The sequence below is a fragment of the Strix uralensis genome, chromosome 1 (genome assembly GCF_047716275.1).
Source record: "Strix uralensis isolate ZFMK-TIS-50842 chromosome 1, bStrUra1, whole genome shotgun sequence".
Taxonomy (NCBI): Eukaryota; Metazoa; Chordata; class Aves; order Strigiformes; family Strigidae; genus Strix; species Strix uralensis.
In genome coordinates, this window is record NC_133972.1 from 21,017,102 (window position 1) to 21,031,327 (window position 14,226).

The 14,226-nt window shown below is 35.9% G+C and overlaps 1 protein-coding gene across 7 annotated transcripts in view; it reads right to left on the bottom strand.

Annotated features, from left to right (window-relative positions):
- The window catches only part of BBS9 (Bardet-Biedl syndrome 9), a 321,079-nt gene that overhangs the window by 269,727 nt on the left and 37,126 nt on the right, over nucleotides 1-14,226 (bottom strand). For 6 of the 7 annotated variants that reach the window (XR_012627546.1, XR_012627544.1, XM_074858732.1 and 3 more), the window contains 3 exons: nucleotides 7,228-7,402; nucleotides 2,618-2,699; nucleotides 700-883 (listed from right to left, as the gene is read on the bottom strand). Coding sequence is in view for 5 of the 7 variants with exons in the window: in XM_074858732.1 (XP_074714833.1) it covers nucleotides 700-883; nucleotides 2,618-2,699; nucleotides 7,228-7,402 (441 nt within the window). In the remaining 2 variants the exon portion in view is untranslated. Of the gene's footprint in view, nucleotides 1-699; nucleotides 884-2,617; nucleotides 2,700-7,227; nucleotides 7,403-8,319; nucleotides 8,401-14,226 lie in introns of those variants that run through there. The other variant, XM_074858748.1, reaches the window with a different exon arrangement.

Genomic DNA, 14,226 nt, shown 5'->3' on the forward strand with positions numbered 1-14,226 from the left:
CATGTTGGCATGCCAGGATAGGTATGACAAAATACACATTGGTTAAATATCAGCTACTTATACTCTTCATTAATTCATTGACTTGTGAATACTAGTTAAAAATGTGTGCATTTATAGGGCTTATTTATAGTACAATTTAAATCAGAAGTATAAAATGTGAAGATCATTAAGATCGTATTTATAAAGTCTAAAATCATATTTTAAGTCTAAAATAAGAGACGGTGTCAAAAATATATCAGATAGATTTTGAAACATTAATATAGAATAGACATTAAGAATCTGTAGTTCTATAGTGGCATCCAAGCAAGTTGCTTCCACACAATATAATAAGTTAGTCTCATCTCCTAACAGTAAACTTTATTTTTTTTAACTATCAGTAAATGACAGAAGTTCCTCAAACACTAGTTTACTCTTCCAAAATCTCTGATTCTTCCATGTTTGTTGCTTTGGTAGCCTGGGCAAACTTACTCACACACTAGACAAGTACCTCAATTTGGTGATAAGAAAATATCTATTTAGATTCTAAAAATTTTGACACTTCACACTAAATAACATTTTAAAATAAACCCGATTCATCCAAAAAGAGAGCTCAATTCCAGATTTTTTCAAATCAACAGCTTATTCAGAAAAATATATTTATTCACTGAAAAAAAAAAAATCTTAGCTGTAAAAGTAATGTTGAGTTTTCCTTTTACAAACCTGAACAATAAGGAATGAAGCAACTCGGACTGTAATCAAGTTTTTTCATGAATCGAATTTGCCCATTATCCTTAAGGCAAAAGAAGTTTCTCTCACCAAGCACAAAAACAGAAGAAACTGCCTGATTAAAGGAGACAACGCATATATCCAGTGCTTGCTCTCCGATGTTTAAAACCCAATCCACCTTCAAAAGAAAAAACATGCTCCAGAGATCAGTTGAAAGCTGCATCTTAAAGACAAAACTTAACAGAAGGCTCAGAACTCATCAAGGTACAGGAATATCATCAGCATAGATAGAAAAGCAAAATCAAGGTCTTTTTTGAAGGAGAGTTATCCTCTTATTTTGAAGGCAGTTGGTAACTTTCCTTACTGTGAGTAGAGCAGCAAAAGCATCCACTTTTTGAAATAGTCATGAATTGATGGCTATATGTAGTTCACTTAAGTATATTTAAATTTTAAAATACACATCCGATTCAAAATGACAATGCTTTATACTTTAACTATTAAATCCAAGAACAGAGTATTAGAATCATTTAAATCTGCCTCTGTACATGTCCTTAGATATTAAGGGCAAGGTTAGAGAGCAAAAGGTGATAACTTCTTCTACCACTACACGTAAATGGAAATACAGATGAAGTTTTAGGCATATAAGCCAATATTCATGCTTGCAGTCACTAATATTCACCATTTAATCTGAGGAATGTTTGTGTGTATCATAGCTTGTCTACTTTTCCAACTACATACACTGATATAATAAGCAACTACTTACAAATCCTGCCTTGCCTATATCCTTACATCTTTAAACAGTATTACTCAGCTCCTCTGAGAAATTTCAACTAATTCACACATGCAAAAATTGCTTTTGACTGCTGCCAAGCTGCTTAAATAGAAATTCAGAATTTCTGAAGTAAAAAAGTATCAAAGTTCAACTGTCAGCACTTTCTATATGAACAGTATCAATCATTTTGCTTAAAGAGCATAGAATGTGTGAGTAAATATACCAGCATATCTGATATGTGAAGCTGGAAGTGCCACCTTAACAGTCAAAGGGAAAAAAAAGCCAGGCTTAATATATTTGTCCCCATGTACGCTTCTCATTTTAGATTTAAAAAATGTATTTAATTTGCAGCATATCTGATGAAGCTTCCAAATTTCTTATTTAAAAACCGTGTCTTCTCCTAATTCAAGATGTAGGATTCTGACTGACTTACAGTTTGAAAAAATTCTACGATTAGCCACTGGAAGGAAGATGCTCTCCCAATATTTTACTGTCATACCTGAAATATGCTGAATCTAGCATTTTACGCAGTACATTTAGCAGACAAGCAATTCTACTGCAGGACCACAGAGAATTAAATGCTATTCCTCGTAATAGGAGACAGATCAAATATTAAACTTAGTCACGGGGACCTCCTGAAGACCATTGAAACCACAGGTTTTGGACAAAGAGTCCAGGATACCGACTATTTATGGAAACATTTTTCACTGCTGATTTTTCTCTAAGTACAAAGGATTCCCCAAGTAGAATGAGGTTAATTTTGTAAATAAATCCAATACAAAGTCACAAATAGACTTAAATTAAAAACATGAGAAATATTTTAGGTATACCTGTATATCTCTTTTACTACAGTTTAGGTCCTGTATTACAAAGACTGCCTTAGAAACAGTTATTTCCAGTACACAGTTCTCTTTTTTTTTTTTCCTCCTTAGAACAACGGTGAGCTTTAAGGCCCAACCTTAAACAACTGAGGCCCAAAGAAATCTTAATAGAAATCTACTGGAGTCTTTCCATTGCCTTTAATGGCAATTGGATTGGATCCTTTGTCAGCAGACAATGTTTCCATTCGTTACTTAGCGTTGGTCTTTTCAACATGTATGCAATGTACCATACGGGTTATGTAAAATAAACAGGTTTTACCGCAAGCTTTTTTCCAGAACTAAGTTTTTGCTGTTCTGTTTGTCTTTCATCAGCATCTGTCGCAAATGCCAGCACTTGGTATCTGTTATAGGAAGTTTAAAAAAGTAAAAAATCAAATATCTTTGTAGTCAATACCCTTACATTAAGTAAAAAATAAAATATAATTATCATATTATGAGTATACATACACAGTAAAAGCACGGTCTAAAAGGATTGTTAGAAAGCCTAGTGCAACACATCTATCGTCAGCAAAGATGTTAAGATAAATATCATGGTAGGATAACACACCTAAGTGTAAAGGCAGAAATTAAAACAAACATTTCTATTCAGATTTTATCTGGTGTTAAATTCAACAGCTAAATATATTAGAGGATAGAAATCTAGACCACAAAGAAGCAAGAAAACAACAATTTTCAAATTGTGAAATTAGGATTCTAACAAAAAATAAACTTTTTTGCTCTTATTAAGCTTTAAAAGAACCTCCTGAACTATGCTGAAATACAATGTGCTATATCCAATAGTTACACTCTCAAGCACATCCACTAAGTAAACTTAAGGGGTTCCAATCCAAGAGAAAACAGTAAACTGGCACCAGTGGGTGACACATCTAGCAAAGATGGGAGGTTTGTGGGTTTGTGGTTTTTTTACTATTTTGTAACTGCCAACCAACCATACTAAGAAAAACTGGTAATGAAGACATTAGAACAAAACTGCCATAAAATCTCAGCACATCTACCTGTCATTATTTACACCTATGCAATCCTCAATGTTCAAACTGTGTCCTCATTAACTCTTCTGCATCTATTTCTTTCCTGAATTTGTGTTGGTGTTCTAACTCTCTGAAATACCCTGCTTCCCATATATGCACATTAGGTAATCTATAAAATACTGAAGTTTCCTACAAAAGTGAAATAAACAACAAAAAACCACAAAAAAATTATCCAAAAGATAGCATTCTGGAAGTCATGGAGTGCCATCAGCTCCTAAGCTCAAACCAATGCAATTCTGAATGTTCCAATTCAAATCTAACACATAAAAGTACATATTTTTGTATATTGTCAGAATTACAGATTTAAAACTATAAGACCAGCAGGCTTCACATTTCAGATGCATGTATTGTGGTGCTCGTTACTGAAGAATTTTCGTTTCTAAAATTATTTTACTTGCAGAAATAAACTGTGTACTTGGAATAAGAAATTTAATTGTTTAATATGAATCCTATGACCTAGTTAAAAATACTAAATAATCTGCTTTTAGTACAATTATCATGTCTTTAAGTGTCCTCTATATGAACAAATTCACTTTCCTTTTTCAGTTTAACACATTTATAAGAGAAGTTGCAGATTCTGATCTAATAAAATCTTCTCTCTTCACCATATTTTATTGATAGTCTTAGCTACCACAGTATCATTTTATTAACTAATCAGGGACTAACACATAGTTTTCAAACCAAACTCCCATTGAACAGCAATATGTATTGATGTTTAAGTACCAACTACCTGCGTACAAGTCTTTCATTACAAAAAAATCAAGCCACAGATGACCAAAACAAACTTTCAATTCAGCTATGGCATCAAGTATACAATCATTTCAATACAAGGCATTTTGCTTTTAGATCTTGAAAGAATTCAGAATCAGCCCAGGAAATACTGTTTTCAAATGAAGGCATTGGTCAGTATGAGCTACAGGAAGATGGATAATTTGAAGTTTGGCAACTTGTTCTGCTAAAAACACTAGACAGAACTGCTGCATTTTTCATTTACTGTAACAAGAAAAAAACATGTTTAATACCATAAAAATAACCTCTTCTCTCCTCACCATATCTATTTCCTTCACTTTAAGGAGGACTACTTAACTCTATTCTAATGTCCTAATAGTTCAGACACACATTAGAGATTAGTACCGCAGTGTCTTGGCACTAAAGACCAATAACCAAGTGAAGAATCCCTTTAAAACTACACCTTCCTACTATAAAGACGGCACACTTGTGAATCAGTGACAGACTGCAGAAAAATTTTAGCTACATTTGTTGTAAAAGTCAAGAATCTAAACATAATGAAAATGCATGAGATCTTTTCTTGAAAATTAGTATTTCTTTATTCCTTACAAATGTTAGTAAATTCTATTCTATTTCTTCAGAAAAATATGCATTTTCTGTTAAATTACTTTTACTTGAAATACATACATCTTCTCCTGTATTAAGAAAAAAATACACTATGTCTATAATCTGCTCATGCGTTATCCAGAATCTAAAAACCACCTGATCAAGCTTAAGCAGAGTAAGAGCATTGCTTGAGAAATTCAGGTGATAGACTGGGATAGTGTGACAAAGCATTCCCCGGATTAGATTCCCAAGGCATAATCCATAAAAAGTCATGTTCTTATTTTTTTTAATATGATTACCTCTGAAAAAATTCTTAAGGTACCTGTCAGACCATTTCTCCAGCTTGATGAAATTCCTCTGAGTGGCAGCCCTACCCTCTTTATATTAGCCACTTCCTACAATTTGGCATCGTCCTTGAATTTCAGGACATGCATTCTGTCCTGTTGCCCAGGATGAAGATGTTAAAGAAATACCGGCTCCAGTATCAGCTCCTGAGGAACATCACTCATCTTTGACTGTTAGTTAGAACTGTGGACCACTACTACCCTGTAGCCTGACAGCTCTGCCACTTTTTCTTCCATTTTTTAGTTCTTTTTTTATCATGGGTAGTAGCTCTGTCCAAAACACCACACCACCCCAATTTACTGCTAGGCACAGAGATTAAAAAAAGCCTAAGAGCAGACCTTGCCAGTTTAGGTGGAGAAAGGATGAGGCAAAGCAAGCGTTAAGTTCCTTGGTCTTTTCACACCTTTGTTAAAGTTGCCTAATGTGTTCAGTAGTGGGTCAATTTCCTGGATCTACCTTTTTACATCTGACGTACCTGTGGAAGTCCTTGTTCTTCAGACCCTCTACCAGTAGAAGTTTTAACCAAGCTTATATCTTCTCGTTCCAATCCCCTGCGTGCCCACAGGTTGTTTATATTCTTCCTTAGTAGTCCATATTAACTTCCATCTCATACATTTCCTTTTTTCCATTTGAACTTAGTCAGGAGCTACCTGTCCATTCAAGCTGCCTTCTGCTATTTCTTATTTTCTTTAACATCTAAATGGATAGTTCATGGTCTTTGAGAAGGTTATGCATGAAGATTCACCAGCTCTCCTGAGCCCTTTGGCCCTTCAGGGCAGCCTCTCACAGGATACTGCCTATCAGTTCCTTGAACAAGTCCAAGTCTGTTCTTGAAATCTACAGTCTTTGGTCCACTGCTTATCTTCCTCATTTCTCTCAAGATCTTAATCTGTATCATCTCATGGTCACTGCAGCCAATATCTGCAACAGTCAACAGCAGATGCTGACTATTACTTCTTTAAACATTTCTTTCTGAGTTGTGGATTCAGGAAAGCATCTTCACCATCTTCCCTAGCCAGGCTGTCTAGCACCTGCATCAAAAAAGTTTTCCCTAACGCACCTTAGAAACCTTACACATTGCTGAAGTCCGTTATGTTGCCCTCCCAGCAGACACTAGTCCTCCATGAGAACAAGGGCCTACAATTGGGAAACTTCTTGTTTAAAAAAGGCTTCATAGCAGACATCCACCACAGCACTCCCTTCCTCAAGCATCCACCTGATTCTAAACAGATGGATGCTTGATAAACTCACAACATGGTTGTTCCATAAAAGAGCCCCATGTATTCAAGCTGCTCCTCCATGGTGAACACAAATCCCCCCTTCTCTGTCTTTTCTTCCTGAAGAGTCATCAATTACAGCACTTTAGTCATGCAATCCACCCTGTCACATGTCTAATTGCACACACAACTTCTAGTTCCTCCTCTTTGCTGCCAAGGCAGTAGGTGTTTGTAAATATGCCTTTAATATGGGCCCCCACTCATCACACTTCATCTAAGGTATTATGAAAGCAACCCCCTTTGTGCACTTGACCCTTATACCCTATATCATCACTTACGTGCTGGATTTAGCACCTATCCCTCAGTCTAGCAGTCAAGGCTGTTAAGAAGCCTCCTCTGCCACTTTGTCAGGTGGATTCCATCTCTCCCCACCAGCCCTTATTCCTTCAGAAGGATTCTATGATCACAAAAGCCAAAGCCCTGTCTCCAATCTCTTCTGAAAACTGAACAGATTCATCAGACTAACACCTATTTGCATCAAAATAAAAATCCTGTTGAAACAACTGGAAAGAACATCTTGCTCAAGCAGTATAGTGCAGACAACACTGAAAGCACAGATTAGACTGAACTAAAGCAGGGAAAAACCTGGCATTTGCAGGACAACATGATGTGCCTTGATAAGGTAGTAAACAAGGCATTTATACAAATAAAATAAGGACCATAAAGTCCCAGCACACACAGTATGCTTTCTTCTATGACTGTATGGGGACAGTAATCACACAACAACATACAACATTTTATTTTCCTTCTTTCCTGCAACTACTTATCACCTGCTTTGGGATACAATAGTGGTAAAGGCAATAAAAATTAGACATGATTACTTTTGTTTACATACTAAGTCATAGCACCAAAATATGCTGTAATTACTGAACATGAACACATACTTGTAACTCTCAACCTGTCGACAAGAAGACACTGTAATGAAAGAATCTGTCCGAGAGCTGTAAGTCAAGGGACCAGGCAGAAGAAAACCAGGTAAAAAACGGCCAAAAGCATAGCTTTCCTGTTCAAACAACATGAGCATCCCATCCATGGACTGTATGCATATCAAATCTCGACCTAAGGAAGGCAAAAGAAAGATATACAAAGAAAACAAAGCAATGTCATTTATGTAGCTTTAATCCTAAAATTGTTAGTAAATTAAAATTGTATTCATAAGTAATCCTAACAAAAATAAGATTCATTTTAATTTACATGAGTGTTTACTATGAAGAAGAACACTAAATATTCCAACCACAATAAAAGCTTACTTACTAAAATAAACAAACTAGATTTTGGGGGGAACAACATTCAGAATATGTTAAGAGCAAAAAAAAGAGTTAGATATTTTATTTCAAATGAACATTCCTAAAGATATAATTATTACAATTTCAGTTTAAAGAAGCGTTTCAATACTCCCAAAACCACAAATTATTCTGGTTCTTAAATGCCACTATACCTTACAAGCAGTCAAAATGACTGTGGTTTAAAAATAACCAATTCTACTCTTTCAAGTCTACTTAAGCAACATAACAGAAAGTCCTACAAATATGTATTGTTGTGAAAATAATACAATGGTAATATTTTTCCACAATTTGCATTCGCATTTTCTGTCTTCAAGGAAATTAAAAAACAAAACAGGTCTACTCCATGTTACAAACAAGACTAAAAAAAAAAAATAATTCAGCTTGGAGTAAATTACTTCAAGCCTCATCCATTATTCACCAGCCTTAGGACATGACTGTCATGCCTCAAGTATACCAATCTAAATTCAAAGTCTCATTTGGAAGACTTCTGAGATCAGAAGCTGATTATGCAACTTGTATTTCATATGCAAAGTAACAATTCAAATAAACAATATTTTGCATGCATTCAAAGAAAGCTATACCAGTAAGACTAACACCTTCTGAAGCTGAAGTATTTCTCCTGAATTCAGAGATAAACCCCTATCTTGCAAACTTAACATGAAATATTTGTATTTCAAAATGTCTATTCACCTCCATTAAAATAATCCACTGCATCCCAGGAATTATTCTATACGCATGGAGGACCCAAACAAATTGTCTGTTCACTAAGATCCATCCTCAATCCTTTAAGAACTGTTTTCAAACACAGGAAAGTGAAGCAAAACAAAAATAGACTAAAACTTCATTCTTACGCTTAGATAAAGGTAAAAAAGGTCAAAGAGATATTCAGTATCTGAAAAAGCAACAAATATAAAGTACAGTGCAAAACATTGTTCATCTCCACTATGATTCTTCATAGAAACTTTAACTACTTAAAAATAAATTAGTAGTGTAATAGGTCAGCAATACATCATGTTATTTGTCCTTGTGATTAAAACATACAATAAAAACATAGCTTAGGGTAAGAACAGAAAAAAATGAAAGGAAGGTAAAGCAGCTGAGTCCTTTCCACTTATCCTCCCTCATCCCTTTTTCAGATTTTCTAAAAATCAAGTTCTCCCATCCTCCTTTCCAGATTCTGCATATCATTTACTATCTGTTCTATACCTGTTGCAAATATCAACCATTTGATAGGAAGGACCTTTGAAAGTGTAATTCATTTTGTTTGTTGGGTAGAGGCAAAGTTGAATCTTTCAGTCTCTTATGAAAAAGCTAAAATACTTCAATCCTTCACACCAATGATTATATAGAAAGAGCTGCAAAACAACTTCAGCAGTGTAATTGCAGTAACACCGATGGCATTTCAAGCATGTAATCACAACATCTGTTTCTTCCCTTATGTTCTACGTAGACCTTTTCTGAAAAGCTTAAAGGTCATTCTTATTTAGCGGAGTTTTGTTGGTTTTGTCTGTATTTGGAGGGATAACATTAACTGACAACATCAAATACTTAAATTTTGCTTTAGCAAGGAAGTAATAGCATTTCCAATTACAAATTAATAAATTAAGACATAGAAAATAATTTTATTCAATGTTAGAAAATCCCTTATTCCATATTAAACATGAGAGAAGTACTCCATTAATCAAGAATCCTGGCTGGCTTCAAAAAGAAACTTAGCTGAGAAACAGTGAAAACTCATCTTCCTAAACTGAAAAATATCAGAATCTGTACTAATAATACATGTTATACGAAAGCAATTCAGAGTGGAAATCATTAAAGTACTGTTCGAAATTAGTCAGACTGAGATTTTGCCTGATACTGAAGTCAAACTAATATATCTTTGGGTTTTTTCTACTACTGCAAGTGAGAGAATTTAAATGTATCATCTTTATAGCAGCTCCTTAAACCAGTGACCACTTGTCACTAGCAACTTCAATTTGATGATTTAAGTCTCAAAAGTTTAATCTATAACATTCTGAAGTTTGTACCACTACACTGGAAACTTGAAACATTTAAAATGTTTCCTCTTCTACGTGCAGATTAAAGCCATACACCCTTCTAGAAAATGTAAACTTTTTACCTCTGTTAACAGCAAAAGTCAACGAAGAAATGTTTTCTGTGACTAAATGCAATCATTTTTGAGAGAATTATGGGTTTGACATAGATCTCCAAAAGCATTTTCTAAACAGACCAATTGTTTAGAGCTATGATTTTCCTAGGATTTTCTACACAGACTTTTTAAATTAGAAAGCAGGGTCTAGGGCTTGCTGTTCAATCTTAGAATTTATTGTTTATAAAATTAGAAACATATTCTACAGTATGCAAACACATTAGATACACATACATACACACACCTCTTAAATGTGCATAACTAGTAGGTTTCTTCTGAAATTATTTGTATAAGGCAGCTTTATTAAGTCTTTAAGAATCATTTACCCTCTTAAAATATTCTTCATAGGACAGATTTCAGAATTGTTTGATTTATTCATAACTTGTAGTTGACATTCTGCACCTGAAATATGTGGCATTCAAGAGGTTACAGCGACTACTGATCACAGTCAGAATGAACATTTGGTTTGCTGCTTATGCTGAGTCTCTGAAGTACTAGCCAAGAACACTGCAATGACTTTACTAACATATGATTCAGAAATGAGCGTGATCTATAAATAAGTACCTTATATGTTTCAATTAAAAAATAAAGCAAGATGCATATGTGAATTTGAAAGTTATTTAATATTAAGGTTCCTACAATTCTGAATGTCCTGCTTTCCATCACTAACAGCTGACACTGTTATTAGTGTAATTAAAAAAAAGAATGTATTCATAAAGAAATGCAGCAACTATACAAGTTCAAAGAGTATCAGTCGAAGCACACTAAGGCTGTGAGTAGACAAATGAGTGAAACCAATCTAATTAATGCTTTGCTACTGCTGGTAGGAGCAGTCCTGCTTCTCCAGACCTCCAGCTGCTCTTGCTCAGGTCACATAGTTCCTCCCCACTCCCAAGCCAGATCTGGCACTTATCTGATGGCTGTTAAGCTCATAGTACGACACCATCCTGAATTTGTAATTTTTTAAAAAAGTTTCAGATGAGTGAATCATCACCCCACATAAATAACTCCATACAAGCTTAGCAACTGTCAGAGGTGACCTGGAAAGTATCAAGTGTGACACAGCTCTGGGGGTGATGGTTAAGGGCATGAGGGCCCAAGTGATTTTCCTCCTTGAGCCTGCAGAGGAAGGGCATGAGAAAGACTGGATGTATCCTGTGGGCCAACAATTGGTTGCACAGCAGGTATCCACAGCAGAGCTTTCTTTTATGACCATGTGACCCTTTTTGAGGACTGACAGCTGTTTGGAAGAGACAGGATCCTCTGATTAAATCCAGCAAAAGTATCTTTGCCAACTGCCTTGCCAACTCAGTAAGAGCAACTTTAAAGTAGGAATGACAGGGGAGGGAGAGATTTTACATTAAGAGAGGGAGTGGTAGATGGGGTAGGCAAGCAAAAGGCCCCAGGATGATGTGAACCAAAGGGACACGGCAATCAACAAAACAGGGCTGAAGTGGAATCACCTCAAGCACAGGAATCCAACTAGGGAAGAGCCCGTGGATCAGTAGCCTTATGGAGAAAGCTCTCATGGCTTTTTTCAGTGCGTTTGAAATGTCTCTACAGTAATGCACATACTAATACAGTATACTTCATATTTACTAACAACCATGGTCAATGATTATGCTAGTAGCTATAGTTATTGCACACCTGGGGATAAGCATAAGATGGGTCAGGTGAGAACTTGAAATTTATAAAGAATAGGCTTTGTTCTCCATACCTTACAAAATAACTAGAACGTCCTGGATGTCCAGGTTTCAGCTGAGACCATAAAGCCAATGTATAGAATTGTGTTGAGAATGAGTTGACAACCTGACAAATTAATTGATTAATCGATCCATTAACTTGGCAATGAAACCAACTTTTGAGTGTCCTGAAAGTGAACTACCTTCATTATAATACTAAAATACACACCCACAGGTCAAGAAGACCCCTGCCCAGGGTAAGACCCTTCCCCTGAGCACGCGTAGTAGTAGAAGCATTAGGTAACCCATATTATAAGTGCATGTTAATTACTAACCAATCAGTATCCAATAGGCACATTACGGAAAACAACTCACCTCTGATTTTTGTGTGTAAAAGAAGCATGAAAACCTGCTGTTTGTGTGCTTGATTTGTGGAAAAGTCCACCAAGCACCCAGGCCTGAATAAATATATCTCTCCTGAGCATGTTAAGATTGGTTTATTGCATGCCGGGCATGAATCCACTATTCGGGTAATAGTTTTTGGCAACCCAGATAGGACAGCTGTAACACCTTGCCCTGATCGACTTTCTTACTCTCGGCAGGGAGACCCTGATCTCTGGACTCCAGCGTGCACCGACCTTTTGGTCAGGGATTCCATGAGTACTCTCCCTGACCAGAGTGGGTAATCGACACAACAGTGCAATGCTTGATAAAAGAGACATTGTTTGATACAAGGTTATGCATGCACTTAAGGGGGGATTGTTGGTAAAATAGGTAAATTGATATACATTTGACAGTGATGGCTGGAATACATGAAAACTGTGGATCAGTAAAATAGGTAAATTCATATATGTTTGACAGTGATGACTGGAGTATATGAAATTGTGGATTGCTAAAATAAGTAAATTCATATACGATTGACAGTGATGACTGGAATATATGAAGTTGTGGATCAGAATGCTTTTCTTTGGGTAAAAATATTGGAGTTCAGCCATCTAGAATGACTCCTTGCTCTCCTCTTGGGTGTATTATAAAATACTGGGAAAATTTGGAGGAGATCTGTTAACAAGGGAACAGCCAATTGAACATTGTAATAACTGGTGGGCACTGTATAAGTTGGAAAATAAGAAAAAATGGACCGAGAAAGGGTCATTGACATATAATACTATCTCGCAATTAATGTTTTGTCAACGACAGGACAAATGGGATGAGGTACCTTATGTTGATTTATTCTTTACTTTGAGAAATGATCATGAAACTCGAAAGAAATGTAGATTTTTGGATTCTGATCCTAATGTAATGACGATGATGGAAGACAAAAATACAGAGTCCTGTTGTTGTTCTGCATGTAGTTTTAGGATGAGATGTTTAAAATTGAGTGATGAAGAAGAGGATGTACAAATGTTGGTGGCTTTGGATAGTGAGGAAAATAATGCTGGAGGAGCTGGTTGGTTTAGCCCTATAGCGGGGAGAACTCAAGCATGAAAAAACCTTACACTATTAGCTCCTCTTCAACAGGCTGTAGGTCCAGGAGGAAATCAAGTATCGTCAAGGTACCATTTACTACTCTGATTTAATGAACTGGAAGAAGTCAGCTGGATCATATAGAGAAAACCCAGACAAAAAGTATCATTCTTTTAGAATGATTATTGAAAATCATCATCCAGATTGGCAGGACATGCAAGTTTTATTAAATAGCTTGTTAACCCCAGAAGAAAAGAAAAAAAGATTATAAAGAAGAAGAAATTAAAATACTGAAAACAGAAAGCTGCAATTTTGGCAGCCACCCTTGATAATGCCCAAGTTTTAACTTGAGGTAGAGGATTTTTCATAGGACAAGGAAAAAGAGGTAGGGGAGTAGGATGTGGAAATATGATCAGACAGTCAGTCCCCCTAGAAATTAATCTATATGCCTTTTGCAGGGAGCAAGGACACTGGAAAAATGAGTGTCCAAAAAATAAGAGCGCCAGTCAGACCTGGGAAATACCTCCTGAAGCTGACTTCCTTATGATGGGAACGGAATCTAAGTAATAAAACCGAGGACTCCCCAGCCAAGCCCCTGGTTCCAGTAAAGCTGGGGAATAAAACTTTTGATTTTCTAGTAGATACAGGAGCAAAATATCCAGTCATAAATACTTATAGGGGGCCTCCAAGTAAACTTAATATGTCTATTGTTGGAGTCACAGGCAAGACAGAGGTCAGAGCATTTTTAAAACCCTTGTAATGTGAAACTGGAGGGAAAACAGTAATGCATGAGTTTTTATAAGTACCAGAGTGCCCAATCCTCTCTTGTGATGGAATTTATTAAGTAATCTAGGAGCACAAACCCATTTTAAAAAAAAAAAAAAGATTCAAGTTGATTTTCCCAAAACTAATGCCTGGCAGGCACAAATATATTTGTCACAAGCAGAATTGGAAAATAAAGAAGAAGAACTTGGAAACATTCCTGAGGAAATTAAGAATGCAGTCACTACCTCTCTGTGGGCATCTGAGAAACCTGGAAAAGAGAAGAATGTGGCACCAGTAAAAGTTGAATTAAAACCAAGAGTTCGGCCGGTAAGAAAGAAACAATATCCTATTAGTATGGAAGCCAGGAAAGGCTTGGAGCCAAGAGTGAATAATTTTCTTAAATATGGATTTTTATGAGAGTGTCAATCTGAATACAATACTCTAACCATGATTGTTTACAAGTCATTGAACAGGTATATGCCAGCAGACCAGACCCAAGAGACGTTCCCCTTCAAACTCCAGATGAAGAACTGACAT